At 38.9% G+C, this 20635-nt stretch overlaps 1 protein-coding gene across 2 annotated transcripts in view; it reads left to right on the top strand.

Annotated features, from left to right (window-relative positions):
• LOC111144782 (CDK2 associated cullin domain 1) overlaps positions 1-20635 on the top strand; it is a 78578-nt gene that overhangs the window by 48037 nt on the left and 9906 nt on the right. For both annotated transcript variants that reach the window (XM_022499242.1, XM_022499243.1), the window contains exons 4-7: positions 2803-2898; positions 5161-5263; positions 11339-11428; positions 14367-14505. In XM_022499242.1, the coding sequence (XP_022354950.1) occupies positions 2803-2898; positions 5161-5263; positions 11339-11428; positions 14367-14505 (428 nt within the window). The remainder of the gene's footprint in view (positions 1-2802; positions 2899-5160; positions 5264-11338; positions 11429-14366; positions 14506-20635) is intronic.

Here is a 20635-nt window from a genome sequence, read left to right as displayed (position 1 = left end):
ACCTGAGCCGAAGGCAGAGGCTTTAACCCACTGAGCCACCCAGGGGGTTAAAGCCTCTGCCTTTGGCTCAGGTCATGATCCCAGAGTCCTGGGATCGAGCCCCGCATCGGGCTCTCTGCTCAGCGGGGAGCCTGCTTCCTCCCCTCTCTCTCTGCCTGCCTCTCTTCCTACTTGTGATCTCTGTCTGTCAAATAAATTAAAAAAAAAAAAAAAAAAAAGACAAGACAGAGGTCTTGCCCTCTAGGGGCTTGAAGTTTAGTAGCAGAGGCGACCTGGTGGGAAAAGTGAAGAAGTGGAATGGTGCTCTATCTGAGGGCCCTGTGTCTCCGGCAGTTTGGAGGAGGTGACACAAATCTAGAAGAGTGAATAGAAGTTAACCAGAGTGACGGATTAGGGGGTGTGGTAAAGGCATTCAGGAAGAAAAGATTCGAGAAAGTCTAAAACAGCACACCAGACTGTTAGTGCGGTGGGAGTGCCCTGCTGGGCTGCGTGTGAGAAGAACAGGAGAAAGCAGAGAGTGCTAAAGTTTTCTAAAGTTTTCTAAAGTTTTCAGCCTGCTAAAAGAGGGATGCAGTGTAAATCGCTGGGAGGACTCAGATTGACTAAGGTTTGAGTCTTAGTTCTTGGGCTTATTAGCTGTGGGACTGTAGATATGTGACTCTTTCTGAGCCCTAGTGGCCTCGTATGTAGAATGGAAATAACATTCAGTTTGCAGGTAATTAGGAAGACTAAGAAAAATAAGCTTAAAAAAAAGGACCTTGTATGTGCCAGATCTCTAAATGTGCAATCATGGAAGATGAATTAGAAGTAAGGAACATTCACTACAATATTCTAACATCTCAGTAGAACTGAAAAAAATAAATGAAATCTTATATTAAAAATAGTATTGGAACGTTTGGACATTTTAAAAACAGCTTAGCTGCAATGGTTTTACAATTTAATTGTTTAGTATTCTGGAATCTTTCAGTGTGACATTTCCTTGTTTTCCTTGTTCGAAAGTAAGGCTTTCTGTACCACGGTATAGTTGTCAAGTAATGAGAATGCCATGGGTTGGAGTCACTTTTGTTTGCATGATGATTTGTGCCATGCCCATCTCCAACTCTCTGTCCCTGGAATGAATTCTTAGCTGGAAGACCTGGATCTATCCTCTTTTTTTTAGATAAGTGACTTGCCCATTTGTGTGTTTCTTCAGTATTAAAATGATACCTAGTTAGTTTAGCTTTAGAGAATAAAATGAAACAGTAGATGGATATACTTTCCTAAAACATAGTGCCTTAGTCTGCTGGGGCTGCCATAACAAAATGCCACAAACTCTGGGTGGTTTAAACAACAGAAATTTACTTATCCTGTTCTTGAGGCTGGGGGGTCTAAGATTAAGGTAGCAGCTGATTTGGTTTCTGTTGAGAATTCTCTTCCTGGCTTGTCCATAGCTATGGGCCTGCTGTATGCTCACATGGTCTTTCCTCTGAGTATGCTGGGGGTGGGTACGTGGTGTGATAGAATAGAGGGAAAGACAGAGGAAGAGATGGGGAGGGAGAGGGAGCCGTTTGGTGTCTTTTTTTATGACCCTAATCCTAAAGGATCAGGGCTTGACTCTTACAACCTCATTTAGCCTAATTGCTTCCTTACTCCAAATATAGTCACACTGCTTTGGGCTTCATCATGTGAATTTGGGAAGGGGGACACATAATTTAGCCCATAACATGCAGTAAAACAGGAAGTGTTTCTTTTGATGGCCTTATGACTTGGTGTTTTGATAACAGTGAGTTAAAAGCCAGGCATGTATTATGTTTATTTGATTGCTCTCCAGAGGTGAGGATATATATGGACCATTTAAGTCTCTTCGTAGCTAATTGGTTAGCTATAGAAGTGGTTTACAGTCAAGTTGGTATAGAAGTCAGAATCTTACTGTGCCTAAGGTAACTGTAAAAATTCAATAGCTATTTTAATAGTATGTTATGCCTGTACCATTTCCCTGATTATTTTCTCTCTTTCTTCGTATTCTAGGCTCAAATATGGTTTGGTTCCTATAGGAAATGTCCACATAGCTCAGTGATAATTTTTAAACTGATTTATCTTAATAAACACAACTTGTGAATGCAGCTTTTTACTCACTGAGTAAGCCTTTTAGCTAACATGGTATAAAGTTACACAGGTTTTAAAGACTGCTAAACCGGGGTGCCTGGGTGGCTCAGTGGTTAAAGCCTCTGCCTTTGGCTCAGGTCATGATCCCAGGGTCCTGGGATCGAGCCTCACATCGGGCTCTCTGCTCAGCAGGGAGCCTGCCTCCTCCTCCTCTCTCTCTCTCTGCCTGCCTCTCTGCCTACTTGTGATCTGTCAAATAAATAAAAAAAATCTTTAAAAAAAAAAAAAAAAGACTGCTAAACCAAACCTCAGTTTTGCATAGCGGATTTTGGAACAAAGATAGACGTCTTAATCTTCAGCCTTCTCCCTTTCTTTATTGTAAATTTCAATATGAATTTTGACTTGGGGTGTGTTTGGGTGGCTCATCGGTTAAGTGTCTGCCTTCAGCTCAGGTCATGATCTCCAGGTCCTGGGATCAGGCATTGGGCTTCCTACTCAGAGGGGAATCTGCTTCTGTCTCTTTCTCTCTCCCCGTCTGCCCCTCCCCAGCGCCTGTTCTCTCTGTCATAAAATCTTGGAAAGAATGAATTTTGACTTGGACTTCTGAGTCTGCATTTTTTTTTAAAATTTATCTGAGTCTGCATTTTAGATTGTTGTAGGTTAAAGGTCTTCAACTTGGTTTCCCAGAATAATCACGTTTAATGTTCTTTCTCACAGGCCAGCCCTCCAGATCTCTATATTGAAAGATTTAATATAGCTCTTGGACAGTATATGGGAGCATTGCAGAGCATTGTGCCTCTTTTCATATATATGGTAAGTTAGAGCTGTTTTCTCTTTCCAGATATCTCTGTTGGTCCAAGTGCAGATAGATGAAGTTAAGCATGTTCTGTTTATCTTTTGCTATGTATTATGTTAAAAATGGAAATTAATCTATTTTAGTAATGTTTGATTTTATTGACATAGAATTGTTTACCCTTTTATTGCATAAAAATTCCATAAATAACACTGCTGAACAGACAATTAGGCCTTCAGGAAGAAGTACTGAGTAATCAATACTCAGCATTTATTTTATTTCTGCCATATGGAAGACACTGTGCTTGGAAAGTAAAGATATGTGAGAAAGCTTTCTTGTCCTCAGAAAGTAAGAGTTAAGATAGCTATCTAAAAACATGACATGATAAATGTCAAGTAAGTCATTCCATAAAACAAGTAGAATAATAAAATTTTCTTCCATTATGGTGATGTGCTCTCTTTCATTTGGAGAATTATGCCACGAGTATAATTTTTAGTCTCTGTGGACTTTATTGATTAGTCCCTTCTCCTTCCTAAATATATAAAATCATAGAATCTTAATGTTAGTGTTCCTATTGAAGGCAGGGGCCCTAAGTAATCATTATCCCAATTCCTTTTTGTTTATTAGAGAATGGGACATTTGGGTTGATCCTACATTCTATAGCATAAAGATTGCTGTATGTGGAATACTGATCTTCAAAAGGATTTCTTCTCCATAAAATACAGTTTACTGAAAGAACGAAACAGAACATTGAGAGAAATCTGTATTATCAGCAGGGGACTATTAATTTGTGGAAAGATATTTAGAGTAGAAAAATAAGCAGTGAAAGGTAATGAGCTGTATGTATGCTTAGAGAGAAATCTTCTCCAAATACATTAGTTGAAAAAGCAAAATGCAAAGCAGTGTGTGATATTCTTCATAAAACGTGGTTTTTTTCTTTATTAGGGAAAAAGCATACACACACACGCACAAACACACACACACATCCATGTATTTGCAAGGAGCATTTTAGAAAGAACATACAAGTTTTCCCAGTTGAATGGGGCCTTTGAGAATGCAACCGAGGGTCTGCTGTGGGAGACTGGTTTTTATTGCATGTTTTTATTTTGTTACCATGTGCATGTTATTTTTATAATTTTCATAATCTTCTGTTTAGGAGAATCAGTGAGCAACTTGTTAACATTCCTGTTTTTATTTTCCATACCTATATATTAGTTAACATTTAACATGAACAAATTCAGTCTTGTTTGACTGGTCATTCTTTTTTTTTTTTTTTTTTAAGATTTTATGTATTTATTTCAGAGGGGGAGAGAGAGAGTGCGAGCACAAGCAGGGGGAGCAGCAGGCAGAAGGAGAGGGAGAAGCAGGCTCCCAGCTGAGCAGGGAACCCGATGTGGGACTTGATCCCAGGACCCTGAGATCATGACCTGAACAGAAGGCAGAGGCTTAATCGACTGAGCCATCCAGGTGCCCCTTGGCCAGTCATTCTAATCATGATGCTTTTGGCTGCAAAAAAACAGAACATCTGATTCAAAGTGGTTTAAGTAAATAAGGAAAAGTTTTAATCTCTTATAATAAAACTAAGCAAATAGGGCAGTCTCTGGGGTTGGTTGAACCCCATGGTTCTATAGTGTTACCAGGGACTCAGGTTCTTGTCTCCTTCATGTACACAGCATCTGTTTCAGCTTGTTCTCGTGGTCATAAATGAGTTACAAGATATTTTGCACCGAACTAGGCTTCTCTCAATCTGTTTGCTCTATGTTGGGTCACATGTCTGCCTTTGAACCAAAGACCGTTCCTAAGAATGCCATAAGCTGAGTAACTTAGAGGAATCAGTGAAGCAGATTGTATGTTGGGGAATCAACCAGGGCATGTCCACTGCCTGCTCTCCCCCCAGATGATTGATAAAAGGGATCCCTTTTATTAGTGTTTCCTGTTGTTGCCCTTTGGTGGTGCTACAGTATTTTTAAAGGGCATATGTGCTTGTCACACAGTGTGGTCTGTTTGTCTATACATCTCTGTATAGTTAATGTTGAATGTCTTCCTGTCTTCTTTTGGAGGTGTATGGTTGATAACATTTTATCTTTATGTGCTTTAACTCCATGTCAGAAAGACAACTAATAGTAGCAGGACTTTTGTTTTTTAACGTTGGGTTTTTTTGTTTAAATTGATACCTTTATTAATTATTTCCTAAAATAATTTATTTTTTGGTGCTTCAGCTCATTAGACAAATCATTTCCCCCTAATTAAGGCACTAAAAAACAATTTATTTTCTTCTTCAGAATAAGTTTTACATCGAAACCAAGCTTAACAGAGACCTAAAAGATGACCTTATAAAGCTGTTTACGGAACATGTTGCAGAAAAGCACATTTACAGCCTAATGCGTAAGTAATTCAGCTTATAAGGGTGAGATAACACGAGCGATGATCTTTTTGATTTTTGATCAGAGAGCGTTGGCATGTGCAGCCATTGTTAACATCTGAATCGTATAGCAAGAGGTGTTGCAAGTCCAGTTCTATAGAGACCCTGAGGAACTGAAAATGGAGAGCTAGGAGCAGCTTAGCTAGGTCATGGGACAGTGCCTTTATATCTGGCCTGATACTTACCTTTTTTTACACCCCTGACAATGTGGGAAATATTTTTAAGGGGTTCACCCTAACTTTGTTACTCGTAATTCTAGAAGGAGCACAATATTGTATCTTTGAAATGGTAGCACAGAATTCTTTCTGATTTTTACTCTTTGGTGTAAAATCCCTTGTCTGGTCTAGTCATTTATTAACTACATTTTAGGCAAGCTTTTCAGCTTCTGATCCTGAGTTTTTTCTTCTATGAAGTGAAATTTATAAAAGGTTTAACTTGGTAATGTCGGCTGGTAAGGAAGCAGATCAAAGCACCAAGTTCAGTTCGTTTTTCTCTCCCCCCATTCTTGGGCCCCCTGCCCCCTCACAGTAGGTGGCGTCTTATCCTACCTTTGCTAAAAAAGTATACCTCTCTAAGTGGAGTTTAGGAAGTTCCTACAACCTAAGGTCTCAGCATCTTTTAAAAGTTATGTTTTATGCGGTATATCATTGAAGTCATTTTTTAGATTTTGGCACATACTTGGATTTATAGTTTGTAGTTGTAGCTTTTCTAATACTCATAATTAGTTTCTGCCACAGTGAACTTTTACCAGTATTTACAGAAGAATTGTTCTAACCTTGACCATCAACTTTTTTATTTTTGAGTTTAAACTAACAGAACAAATTGTTAAACTTTGGGCCAGTTTATTCCAGAAAGGCCAAGTTTTCAAATAATATGGTTGATTAAGGTAATATTTGTTTCATTATTATATTCCCAACAGATTCTATCAGAGACCAAAATCTTGGGAGCATGACTTTTTTTAAAGTTGGACAGATGTTTATAAACATCTTTAAATATAACCTTCTATGATATTCCAGGTCTTATAACCATTTAAGTATTATCTGTGATGTTGACATTGTCTTTACTTTCATTGCAAAATGGAACATAGCATTTTGAAGTCTTTCCTGTTAAAATTCTTTAGAGAAATGCTACTGCTTTTTTACTCTGTGAATATGTTTTTATATTTATCATTAATTTAGAAATCAATTTTATTGGGCATATGCAAAGAAAATACTCAAAGAGAATATAGTCTTCCAGATCTGATGAGAGAGATCTCACTTCTTAATCTGTGTGAGCTTTCCATAGATTCATGATATTTTTTTTTTTTTTCAAAAGATTTTATTTATTTGAGAGAGAGAGAGCGCACATGAAAGAGGCGAGGGGCAGAGGGAGAAGCCAGCTCCCTGATGAGCAGAGGGCCTGATGTGGGACTTGATCCTGGGACTCCAGGATCATGACCTGAGCCGAAGGCAGTTGCTTAACCAACTGAGCCACCCAGGTTCCCAGATTCATGATATTTTATAAGATCACACCCTGTGAAGAGTCTGCATAAAGGCCTCTCGATGTGAAGGCATAAAGTCAGAGAGAAAATGAATTTTTTTTCTCTTAAACCTTCAATTAATTTGCACTTTATTTTTCCAAAAAAGTAATAATCTTCCTCTTGTTCATTATATAGTTTGGTTTTCATTCAAAAGTATACTTAAAGGTAGATATGCCTTTCTTTTCCAAGTAAGGTGTAAAATTCCTTAAGCTTTTTTTTTTTTTTTAATTTCATTTATTTATTTGACAGAGAGGGAGAAAGCACAAGCAGGGGGAGCAGCAGGCAGAGGGAGAGGGAAAAGCAGACTCCCCCCTGAGCAGGCAGCCCGATGTGGGACTTGATCCCAGGATCCTGGGATCATGATCTGAGCCAAAGGCAGACACTTAACTGACTGAGCCACCCAGGCGCCCCAGCTTTTATTTTTTTTTTTTTTTTAAAGTAGGCTCCACTCCCAGTGTGGAGCCCAGTGCAGGGCTTGAACTTAGGACCTCAAGATAAGACCTGAGCTGAGATCAAGAGTTGGACATTTAACCGACTGAGCCACCCAAGCTCCCCAAATGTTTTGTAAATTGTATAAAACTGAGCTTATCACATATTTATTGAGCAATTACCAAGCATTGTGCTTAGAGTAAGGGATTCAGACAGTGACCATTGGCCTCATTGGTTTGGGCTCTGTAACAATAAGGGACACTCTAAGTACTTATTAATGCTCTATGGATGGTCATCAAAAGATTTTTAAAAAATACACTCAGGGCGCTTGGGTGGCTCAGTGGGTTAAAGCCTCTGCCTTCGGCTTAGGTCGTGATCCCAGGATCCTGGGATTGAGCCCCGCATTGGGCTCTCTGCTCAGCAGGGAGCCTGCTTCCACCTCTCTCTCTTTCTCTCTCTCTCTCTCTCTGCCTGCCTCTCTGCCTACTTGTGGTCTCTGTCTGTCAAATAAATGGATAAAATCTTAAAAAACAAAAAACAAAACTTTAAAAAAACACACTCACTTCTTACTATGTAGTGGGACATGTTCTAGATACTTTACAATACTAACATCTATTTCTCCAATTGTAGTAGTCATTACTTCATGTTACAGATGGAGAAATTGAGGCATAGAAATTGAGGCATAATTAAATTGGAAAAACGGAGTTATGAGGAAATGATTTTTCATCTCTAGTTGTACATTTTCCTATACTTGCCCCTCATTCCAACAAAACAAATAACTACACTCAAAGTCTGTATTCTAAACTCTGATTAGTTTCTGTGGCTTTAGATAAATTTGAAAATGCTAGTGTTTCATTTATTATTACAGTTATTATGCTACCCCAAAACATAGTCTTTTTATAGAGTCTTTCATTGTGCTCACAAACCTGCAGTTAGGGCTGGACTTGGTGGGGTTCTTCATCTCTGCTGCACTCAGCATGGGCCGATGTGATTCGCCCAGGGGTTGGGGACTTTGAAGATGGCTCACTCATGTCACTGGCAAGTTGTGGTGGCTGTAGCTTCCTCTCTTGTGTTTCCTCTAAGAGTGAGTGTCTCAAGATGCAGGAAATGGAAACTTCTAGTTTCTTAAGTCCTGGGCCTAGAAATTGGCACAATGTCACTTTTGCTGTATTGTGCTGGCCAGGCAGTTACAGAGCCTGGATTCCAGGTGAGTGGGTGTGAGCACACCTCTCCACGGGAAGAATTTAGGGGCCATGTTTTTCAGCAGAGCCAAATGAATACCCCCTCTGCTGATGAATAATTGGTACTCAAGTGCCCTGTTTCAACAGTTGTTTCATGAACAAAGACGGTGACTTCCTGCTGTAAATAAAGGTTGTTTTCTACCATCTCTCCATAACATACGTGCTTATAAAATAAAATAGCTTCTACCTTTGGCTAGTAGCAAAATTGTTTTCCTTTGAATTTAATTTTTACTTTCATTAAACTTTGAAAACAGAAATACTTTTACCTTAGCCAGGGTATCTGTAGTATTTCTATATTGCTGATTCTGAGCAGATGTGACAAAAATGGGCCAGTTAATGGTAGAAGTTTCTTGAGAAAACGTAATATGTTGAGTTGCAGTGAAGATTTGTAGTTCACTTTGACAGAGGGTTTTAAAAATTTACATGACTATCAGTTGTTCTTAAGTTCTGCCTTTAGTTCAGACTCCTGTAGTTTAAATTTCTTTTTTTTTTTTTAAGATTTTATTTATTCATTTGAGAGAGAGAGAAAGAGCCTGAGAGGAGAGAGGTCAGCAGGAGAAGCAGACTCCCTGCCGAGCAGGGAACCTGACGAGGGGCTCTATCCCAGGACTATAGGATCATGACCTGAGCCGAAGGCAGTCGCTTAACCAACTGAGCCACCCAGGCGCCCTAGTTTGAACTTCTTAAAAGTCAAGAATATTTTTAATTTTAGTTTTGACTTTAAGAATTACTGATCAGATTTAAAAAGGAGAGAAGCCCTTAGGTGAAGGTGTAGCTCTGAGGAATAATTGAAGGAGTAGAGGAGCTTGGTTCTGGCTCCAGTTCCGCTGTTAAGAAGCTGTGAAACTTATAGGATGGTATTTCATCTCTCTAGATTTCAGTGTCATAAACTATAATGAAAGAGGTCAGTCCTAGGAGTTCAGGAAGGTCCTAGTCTAGTTTCAAAACTGTTAACTTAAAATCAACAATGATGGAATTGTTGTAGGATTCTTGTTTTTTTTTGTTTTTTAGTTCCATAATTTGGGGGAGAAAACGAAGAGTAAAACTTCATTAGTACCCGTTATATATAAGATCTGTATTTCAGTGGTGGCATGGTGAACTAGAAAGAATACAGAATTCAGAGTGAGACACACGTTCTTAGACCTCTCTGCCACTTGGTAGCTCTGTGACTTTGGGTAAATTATGCAGTGTTCTTTATTTTGTTTTGTTCTTAGCCTCAGTTTCCTTATTTTTAAAGTAGTTGATAGTTAAGCTTGTAAGAAAGTAAATCCTAAATAAAGTTTAAAAGAATTAAACTTATAAAATACCTAGCACTTGTTAAATACTCAAGAAATATTTTCTTCCCAGTCTCAAGCTGCTGCCCCTCCCCCTAGATGCCCTTCTTTTTCCTTAAAAGAGGAGACCAACTAACAAATCTCTTAAGCACTGTTCTCCTAAAAAGAATTTAGGTAGAGGATTTTAGTGAATTTTTAACACCTTCTTAACTCTGTAATTGTTAGTGAATGCAATTCTTTTCATTAATTCTTCCCAGATAAATTTTTATGTATTTTATATATAATTTAATCTGTGAATGTATCATTTCTTCATTTACAAATATATATATTTGACTACATAATTAATGTGTGATTGAATGCGAAGAGTTAGTGGGAATAAGACTTACGAAGGCCAAAACGATTGTCAAAAGGTAGGGAAATGAATGAATAGAAAAAGAGCCTGCATGTGGGGCACATGTTGAAATTAGAGATAACCTTGAGTTGAAGAGACTCCCAGAACCTAAAATTTAGAATTGCAATTTTTGAACAATATATCCTGAAACGTGATTTTCTGCGGTGCTTAACATTTGTCATCCTTAAAACTTAACCTGCGGCGTTCAGAGTTATCACTGTCTATTGCTGAGAGAGAGAATCCGAAGGATCCACTGGAATGGCGCACCTCTGTCCTTCATTATATAAATTCAAACGTAACTTGCATTGTATGTTTAAAACCTATAAAATCATTGCTGGTCAAGTGAGGAGGCGCTTTCATTTTGAAAAGGCATAGCCTATACAGCTGTACAAGCCTGGCTTAGAATAAAATTATGCCAAGTCTTGTGGGTGTTGGGGGTACTAAGTTACAGGCGGTCTTTGAGAGAGAAATTTAAAAATGAGCTGTTTGGAATCATTGGTATCTGTTGCGGCCACTGAAATAATGGAATACATTTGCATCTGTTAATGGTATTATCTAGAATTTTCTTACTTATTTAAAAATGTTCTAATAAAATCTTTGTTGGCGAAGATAACCTAAAAGAAAGCTGACTTGGCATGGTCAGTCGGGATCATGTGGTTGTGAGAGTTAGCAAAGTGAGGATGAGCCAGGCCATCTCTTGCCTGTATGTTCCTATAGGAGAAAGTACGTGCCGCTCTAGTGTTTGGGAATGTGAGTTTCTGACTCTGATCACAGTTACTAAAATTACCAGTAATGTGTCTTTCAGAAAAATCCCAAGAGCCTCTAATATGGTGATTTGGGGAAAGAGGAATGGTTGGGGAGTTAGAGAACATTTTATTTTCCAAATGTAAATCTTCTGACTCATGAACTTAATGGGAAGCACTTTCAGTGCACTCGCTAAGTACCATGAATACTACTGCTTTTGGGAGAATCATCTCCATTAGCGTTTTAACAGACCTGCACATATTTACTTGTTAGATTGAGCTCTACTGTGTTGGATTAAAAAAAAATCTTTAACTTACAGACTTGGTTTGTCCTCTGGGGCTGTTTTTCTTGCACTTGTTTTACTTTAGTTTTGGGAGAAGTAATAATAGAGAAACTTGACATGTTCTATCATTTTTATAACCCATTTTCTCTTCTTTCAGCTTTACTTTTAGAAGCCCAGTCAACACCATTTCAGGTCACACCTTCAACTATGGCGAATATTGTGAAAGGCCTGTACACTCTCAGGCCAGGTAAACAGCCACATTTCTTTTGGGGTTAGACTTCTTTGTTTGTTTATGACAGCTCCAGCCTTATCCAAAGGGCAGAGTTTGTCTATGTGTTTTTTGAGGCCTAATGGTATTTGGATTTGTTATAGCAAAAAACAAAAACAAAAACAAAAACTGAGTAGATACTGCACTCATCATTGTGAAATGTAAACTCAGGACTCCCTTGGAATTCCTTCTGTCCTGATGAAAACCAGCTAGTTTAGGAAATACAAGAACTAATTGGTAGCAGACATTTTGGACAAAATTGATTCTTATGTCCAGTATTAATCTCTGTCTTTTTTGTTGTGGAGTTTCTCCTTTACTTGTACCCCCCCCCCACTATAGATATGCATCATCATACACATCCACAACTCTCATCTTCCTAGGCCCATTGTAACTTGCAGGGAATCTAGAAGTGTTGGTAAAATTACAGTCATTTCATAAGTTTATTGTGAAGAAAGAAATACTGAGAAAAGCAGAACCAAATGTCAAAGAGCACTATATTCAAAGGCATGGTTTATAAATTATCTCAATGTATCTATCTTATAAAAAAGCTACTGAATTTAAAGGAATTCCAAGATGTTTTGTATATATCTTCCTTTTTTGTAAGCCAGAATGTCAAAATTATCATACAGTTGTATAGCAAATTTTTTAAAAAGATTTTATTTATTTATTTGACACACAGAGAGATCACAAGTAGGCAGAGAGGCAGGCAGGGTGGAGGGGAAGCAGGCTTCCTGCTGAGCAGAGAGCCTGATGCGGGGCTGGATCCCAGGGACCCTGAGATCATGACCTGAGCCGAAGACAGAGGCTTTAACCCACGAAGCCACCCAGGCGCCCCATATAGCAAATTTTTAAAAAATCTGTAGTAGAGAGATTGCAAAAGTTCTCAGGGTAGAACATTGTGCTACCACCTAGAAGCATAAGGGATGCTTTCTTGACAGTACTATTTTTGTGGAATTCTTTTGTCGTTTTAGGATTAAATGAAATAAAACATTATTTAAAGAGCTTAACATAGTACTTAAACATAGCTAATAACATTAGCTGTTTTTATTACTATCCAGTTAAGTCCAGTAGTTATTTTAATTAATTGATGGCTTGATTGTTTGCTTAAAAATATGTCAGAATTTAGCTTGCTGAAATGGAAACCACTTAAAAACTGTGGTATTGTAGGTAGACTGTGATGTCAGAAATACCTTCTTTCTCAGGCTACTTTAAGCAGTTAGTCTTCTAGAATATCCAGATGTCATGTTACCTTAAATTTTCATCAGGTCTTAAATTCTGTTCCTCATAACTTCATAAACAAGTTATTCTCAGTAATTACTTCTATAAAGTAGCAAAAACATTTTATTACATATGTCCTATGAACTGATGTTTGTAGTTTGACACTTTTATGTTTATTTTACTAGATGTGATAAAAATGGCTCATGAATTTTTCTTTTAGTGCTAGGTTATGAATGATTTTCTTTTATTTTGGAAGACATCCAAGTGCAGTATAACAAATTTCTAAATTCTGTCTCCCAAGTAGGCAGCTTTATCAGCTCTGGCTTTTATCTTAAATAACAGTATTGCAGAATAAAACCAATCACTGTGTAGAAAAATTCATAGGTATATTTTTATCCAGGTTTGAGCTCTTGTAATAGGATTCATACTACTTGTGAGGAGAATTCTGTATTTGAGAGTTGTCCTTTTGAAAAGGAGAATTTTATCAGCGACTAACCTTTTGCTGCCCTAGGCATTTTCTGAGATACTGTTAAACATATTTTGATATTTACATGCCTTGCCAGTACCCATTGTGTTCCTAGTTTGTTAAAGTAGTTTTATTCACCTGACAGATTAAGGTTAAAATACTTTAAAAGTTGAATTTCAAGTGTAAAAGTTGCATTCATTGCACTGGTTCTCAAGTGCTGATCTTTGTATGATGAATGCATTTGAACTTAAACTAAATTCCTGAGCCCTAATCTTTATAGGTTCTTACGACTATTAAAATTTTTGGCGTGTTTCCATCTGATCTTTAGAAGTTTAGTTCAGGCACAGTGCCAGCTGTCCCATCCTGTACTTCTTCATTTAATACACACTCTTTTCTTTGATTTCTTCATCTTTATTTTAATGATTGCCTGGAGTTCCATAAAATGGCAGATCAGTCTGGCTCCCGCCACCTCTCACTGATGGATCAGTGGTTCTCCTGGGGGCCGTATTGAGACTCTGAAGGTATATTTGAGTTGAGCTAGAAGGAGGGACTGTTGAGAACATTTTGCCATGAGTTTATACAAGGGAAGAGTGGATTGTTTTTTGTGGTATTTGTTTTTTTGTTGTTGTTGTTTTGTTTTGGTCATGTCTAACTTAACTGTTCTCCTGTTGGACATTTTTTACTTACCATTGACCCAGCACTGCATAGCATCAAACATGTTCTCCCCCACCCCCAGATTTAGAATTATTTACTCAGATTACAGTTTTTAAAGTGAATTTACTGGATTAAACCCAGATTGACATTTTATGGCTTTTTGATCTATACAGCGAAGATGTTTTCAAGGGAAAATTTGAAAGGGCAGCCTTTAAAAGGATCTGAAAGGGTAACAGTGCTAAATTAGGACCAGCAACAAGGAAGGCGGAGTGCTGGTTTTAGCATGCCCTTGTTACAGGTGGATGTTGTTTATATTTAGTGTTCACAGATAAAGGGAAGAGAGTGTTCATTTATCAGCAAAATGTAAAAATATCTGCTTTCTTTGTACTGTTAATTCTTTTTAGAAAGGAGATTTAACCTGTTTGTAGATTCCTTGTCAGAATGGGATTGCATTGCTTTTTTACCCACTTTAAGTTTGGTTTAATAACATATATTCTTTCTGTGAACAAAGAAAGCTTTCACTTTTTCATGTAAATTGTCTTTATGATTTCTTTAATGGATCTTTTCCTTCCTTCACAGAGTGGGTTCAGATGGCTCCAACTCTGTTTTCTAAATTTATTCCAAACATTCTTCCTCCGGCGGTGGAATCTGAACTTTCTGAATATGCTGCTGAAGATCAGAAACTTCAAAGAGAACTTATACAGAATGGTTTTACGAGGCAAGTTTCTTTTTTTTCTTTTTTAACAAAATATGTCCATTTCCTTTGGCCACTTTGGTTTGGCAAGGGAGGGAGACCAGAGTTCTTAGAATGGGAAACAGCCACCAAGTAGTCAGGGTGATGCTGCTGGGGGAGAGGTTAGCTGCCGGTCTCTGGAAATGGTGAAGCTGGGATTTGAGTTTATGGAAACTGCCCTTCACTAAACATGGATTTGGAAGAAAGGAGCTCTCTGTGGGGGAGCAGTGAGGCTGGGAGGCCTAGAAGGGCTCTTCCAGTTGTGACCTTCTCCTCTCAGCATTGGTGAGATGTTATGATTACTTATAATGTACTTCTGTGACTGAACTAGTAAATGACTAGTTTGTGACTAAACCAGTAAAGTGGCTTTTCGATTCTAGTTTTCTTATTTTTGCTTTTGCTCTAAAATCTACTTGTTTCTTCTTAAAAAAATAGGGTATCTCTTTATATGTGTCCAGAAAATTTGCCTTGCTTGGTTTTGATATACACATGTGGCTGATTTTTCTGAAATTTGCAATTCAGGATCCTAGCTATAACCCATAAAGTCTTGAAAAGTGCATATTTTCAACCGAAATAGAATATTCTGTGGAAAAACCCCCAAGTTGCATCACCAGATCATTGACGGATACAGTAAGGCCTTACATTTTCATGATCCTTACTTTTTACTTAGCACTTTAATATATCTTCTCTTATTTGAATTCCTGACATTAAAGGAAGAAAGTTATGGAAAGTTAGACACCTCAGTTCCTCCCTGAGGTATAGTTGTGATCACAAATAGTAGGTTGAATTTTGACTCACTTATCTGACTAGGGCTGGGGATGGACATTCCTCTTTTATAGTTTCTGAGGCCAAGCTAAATCTCAGATTACCAGTCTCGACCAAGATCGTTTTTACTGTCTCTGGTCTCAGCACAGGTTAGGAAAGAAAGCAGAAAATCTGTTTTTTGCAGCCTTAGGCATTGCTGTTTATTCCCATTTCGTCCTGGTGCCATCTGTATTCCTGTGGATGCAGGGGCACTGAGTAATTCACGGGTCATTGGCTCACTCACTGGCAGCTCGCACAGGAAAGGCTCCTGGAAGCTGTGTAGGTAGGTCTCGTAGACCTGATGTTCTTGGGTCAAGTTAAGGGAAGGCAAGGCCATAGAAAATGCTGGAATGTTGGCAGGTAATTTTTCTCCCTGAAGTCCAGTGGTCAGGTGTTTTCTGACATTAATTACCATATCTCTAATAGTGGTATTATTTTCATATAGAGAATGAGCCTGTTTAATGCCATAGTAATTTTGCTTACTCATTTTTGAAGAGCTACTATATTCATGTGGTTCAAAAGTCAGAATGCTACAGGAAGTACACATTGAGAAGTTTTACTCCTACTTGTCTCCCCGTCTATTCCTACCCCTTTAGGTGACTGTTTTATTAGTTCCTTATGATTCCTTTCAGTGCTTCTTTTAATATACAGATACAGGCAAGCACAACATGTATTCTTACTTTTACTCCTTTCTTATCCCTTCTGTTGTGTAGATAGAACTTGTGTAACCAGTCCCTTGTGGATGGCAACTGGACTTATTTCCAGTCTTGCTGTGACAGAGAATGCCGTGATGAGTACACTTGTACATGCATTAATTATGTACCTGTTGCCGGTTTGTCTGGAGAGTAAATTCCCATAAGTGGGATTGCTGGGCCAAGAGTAAATGTAGTTGTAACTTTGATTAATATCACCAAATTGCCCTTCATAGGGGGTTCGTGCCATTTTGCATATCCACCAGCACAGTTTGGAAAGTTCCTCTTCCTCATGGCCTCTTCCTCCTGGCCTTGGATTTTCACTGGTCTGGCAGGTGAAAAAGAATTACTCCGATTGTTCTAATTTGCATTTCTCTTGCTAAGAATGAAGCTGAGAATATTATCAGGTTTGTATTTCTTTTCCTGTATGTGGCCTGTTTATGCCCTTTGCTCACTTTCCTATTCGTTAGCCTTTTTCCCTGGAATTCTAGGAGCTGTTTCTATATTGAAGAGATTGACTCTCTGCCTGAGATAAAAGTCTGTTAGTTTTTGCGATTTGTCTATGACTTTGCTTGTGGTGTTTTTTTGTTTTATTTTAAGTCATGCAGAAGTTTTTTATTTTTGTGTAATTTTATCAGGTTATATCTTTATGGGTTATGGGTTTTGAATTACAGTTAAAAGTTTTTTCTTAAGTAAATACAAAATAATCTGAGTCTACCTTTTATTGTTTCCTCTAGGCTTACCATAATATTGACATCTGTGCTTTTATTAATGTTTTTATTTAAATGGTTGCTTTTAATTTTAGGGGTGAGTTTATTGATGCCTTTAAAAAATAAACAGGCTTCTGAAAAATTTCATTTCTATGAAGCAGTGGATGAAGGTAGCTCTTGTAGATTTCTATGAACACCTTGAACTCACCTTCCACAACAGTGTGTAGAACTATGTAAACATATCCAGAGATATTTTCCTAACCCTTATTTTGGAACTGAAAGAAGACACCGGGGTGCAGGGCTGCATTTAAAGTTTGTATTCCAAGAGGTGATGTGATTAACCTGTTTTGTTGTACAAACCAGATTGGGCCATTTCTAGAATTAACAACATACTATATACATTAATATGAGAACAGATTATCCTGTTGGGTACTTTGCACATTGTAGGTCCTGCCTAACCTGACATTCTCGGACTTCCTGCAATCCACTGCTGAGCTGGCCCAGACCTGTTGGAAAGGATGGGCACACGTTCTATACTTAGCAGCTGAGAGCAAGTCTGTCTGTGCTTCCAGCTTGTGTGTATAGGCCTTCCACATTCTGCCCTGTCAGACTCAGTGCTGCCTTTGACCTTACTTGACTAGGATTGTTTTTGGAAAAAATGGTGTCCATGGGTGCAGAAAACCTTGAGAATATAATACGGGCTATTTAACAAGAATTCTGTTACTGGCTGTTCTGATTGAGCAGTCATTTTATGGTTTGTTCCTAATTAGTCACATGATTGCTGTTCAGCTTTGTGAACTATTTTTTCATTTAGGACTGTGTTCTGTTTACGTGGATTGGTCCTGAAAGGCAGCACCCAGCTTTGATGTAGATGGCACAGAATGTCTTCAAAGTGTTTTGAAATGATGTGAATGTTGTCAAATACATCCTCGACTACAGTTAATGGGTGTTTCTCATTTGAGCTGGAGTTTATGTGCAGCATCTTTAGATACATGGAAATAGACTTATTTGTAAGCTAGAATTAACATATAAGCTAAAAACAGCATTTTGTTTTTATGAGTTATCTGTGTCATAGGATTGCTTATTGGAGGGTGGGAGAGGGCAGGTTGGTGTCTATTACATTATGGAGGAAAGCTTGTGTGGGAACTTCTCACACGCGCGCCCTCAGACGGGACCTTCTCTCACACCGGCCCGTTGGGCCTCTTCAGAGCTTGTAGTAAGTAGCTTTTAAAGGCAAGTATTTTGCAGAGTAATTGTTACTTGGATTTCTGGAGCAAAATGGTACCTTGTAGGAGTATTGTTGATCTTTTCAGCTGAGAGGGTCACTCTGGAATTGGCACTTTTTCATCTCGTAACAAGGGTCTGGTTTTGAGGGCAGCCATAGCTTTCTAGACTTGGCCGTTAGGGGATGTCTTTGGCAGCCTCTTGAGTAGATCACATCTACATTCTCTCTCTGTGACTTCTGTTGTTTTCACAGCTGTATTTTTCTCCTATTATTTTTGCATGTTCAGTTTTTATTTAACTTTTCAGGGGTGGGAATGAAGGTTATCTATAGAAGTTGAGGTTCTGGATAGAGAATCCCATGTCTTCCTTTTTGATCAGCATTAACTTATTTAGAATATTTGGTGAATGTTACTGTGATGGTGCTCGTAGAAGATAATATATAAGTGTAGATAATAATACAGGTTACCAACTGGCTTTGTAGGCACAGTGTTAACAGGAGGTGTTTAAAAAGTGGCAGTAGGACACAGGTGTTGCGAGCTCTGTAGGCTGTCTAAGGCTGATACATGCTAAATGTGGTGCATGGTTTTCTCTAAATGCCCGGCCTAGAGACGAACCCTCAGAGGCCATTTGGTATCTTCTCTTCCTGCCCGGTCATTGAGACTCCTCACCTCGCCCAGCAAGAGGTTTCTGTCCTGGGAAACTGCTAATCTAGAAGATCACTCTGAAGCACGAAATAATCGCTTGGGCTGTCATCTTCATAGTCTGTCTCTAGAGGCCATTTATCAATTATTCACTGATTTGTTAATTCAGCAAATACTTATTTTTTGCTAGATACTGTTCGTAGGTACTGGGTAAACAAATTCCTGTTTTTATGGAGCTTATGTTCTAATGTTGGGAGATAAATAACAAACACATAAGCAAATTATTTCAAATAATAAAAAGCGCTGTGAAGAAATTGAGACAGAGCATGGGATAAAGAGTGAGGGCCTGACCAGGGCATGTGTGAAGGGCTGGTCCAGCTAATTGGGACATGAAATGCCTTCCCAGGGGCAGACATTCCAGTGAGGCCGTAGGTGATAAAGAGACAGCCACATGGCTAACTGGTGGCACGAGTGCTACTGGCAGAGAAGACGTAAAGTACCAAAGTGCTGGCATGTCCCAGGGAAGAAGAAAAACCAGCATGGCTGACATACAGTGGGTGGTGGGGAGGTAGGCAAGAGCCATGTCTCACAGGACTGGGAAAATGAATTTGAATTGATTCTTAACTGTGATGGAAAGCCACTGAAGGGTTTTAATCAGAGGCATGAAATAATCGAATTTATCCTTTTACATAAGATTGCTCTGGCTCTGGTCTGGGCTAATAATAAGACTCTTGCAGATTGCATAGGGGAGAGATAATAGTGGCGTGGGTTGGGAGTGTAGCCATGGAGTTGATGGGAAGTGTTTGATTTGGATTATGTTTTGCTAAAGAGTGCTCCAGAGGGAGAGGAAGAAAGAAATCAGGAATGAGCTAGGATTTTGGTCTGAGTAGTTGAGTGGCTAGTAGTGCCATTTATTGAGGAAGACTAAAGAAGGAGTAGGGATGGAGTGGAGTCACTGGCCATGGTATACTGGCAGTATTTAACAATCATCCAAGTGACAGTGGTGAGGAGACAGTTGGACCTACAAGTCTGAAGTGTAGGGAAGATATGAGAGCTGGAGACAGAAATCTGGGAGTCATTGGCGTATGGATAGTATTTCAAGTCACAGGACTGGTATGATTGCCGTCCTAGACGATGTAGAATATATACACGGAGAAGAAACAGTGGCCAAGGACAGTGCTGGGTAGAGCCAAAAGTGTTTTGGGAAAGAGGAGATGAACTGTGTAGATGGTACTGAGGGACCGAGCAAGAGAAAGCTAGCAAATCCATTGTTCTTACTCATTACTTGAGCAGTTTAGTTATTTGTCTGGATTATTGTCTGAGAAACTGGAAAGACAAAACTAGGATTTATAGGCAGCACAGGACCTAGTCAGGACTTCCATTTCCTTATTTGTAAAGCGGAACTATAGGTGGAGGAGATGAACTGCTTAATACATGTGAAGGTTCGTGTTCTTCCACCTGCGGGAAGGGTATTCGTATACATTAAGATTCTGAGATTGGGGGGGTGGCACCTGGGTGGCTCAGTCATTGAAGTGGCTGCCTTCAGCTCAGGTCATGATCTCAGGGTCCTGGGATCGAGCCCTGCTTTGGGCTCCCTGCTCAGTGGTGAGTCTGCTGCTCCTTCTCCCTCTGTGATCTCTCAACTCTCACTCTTCTCAAATAAATAAATAAAAATCTTAAAAATAAAAGTTCTTAGATTTTTCACGAAAGCCTTAAGCAGTGTTTGGTCTTACAGTGAGGCTTTCTGCGGCGGGGTGGGGTGGGGGAGGGTTGCCTGGGTGGCTTAGAAGATGGAGGATCCAACTCTTGATCTCAGGGTCGTGAGTTCAAGCCCCATGTTGGGCGCCCCGCTGGATGTGGAGCCTACTTAAAAAGGGGGTGTGTTTTGAGGGAACATTTTGGATTCATATTTGAAGTTTGTCCTAGTATAAGCCAGGTCACTGACTATGTTGGTAGCAGAATCCAGGTTTATCTTCAAAGACGTTTTTAGTCTGAACCTATTCCTAGAACCCAGTGTAAGCCGTTTTTATGGCTAACCCTTCCT

Source organism: Enhydra lutris, unplaced genomic scaffold (assembly GCF_002288905.1).
Source record: "Enhydra lutris kenyoni isolate GAN:26980312 unplaced genomic scaffold, ASM228890v2 scaffoldscaffold12, whole genome shotgun sequence".
NCBI lineage: Eukaryota > Metazoa > Chordata > Mammalia > Carnivora > Mustelidae > Enhydra > Enhydra lutris.
Note: the sequence above shows the minus strand (reverse complement) of the source record. Positions and strands in the feature narration are given on the sequence as shown.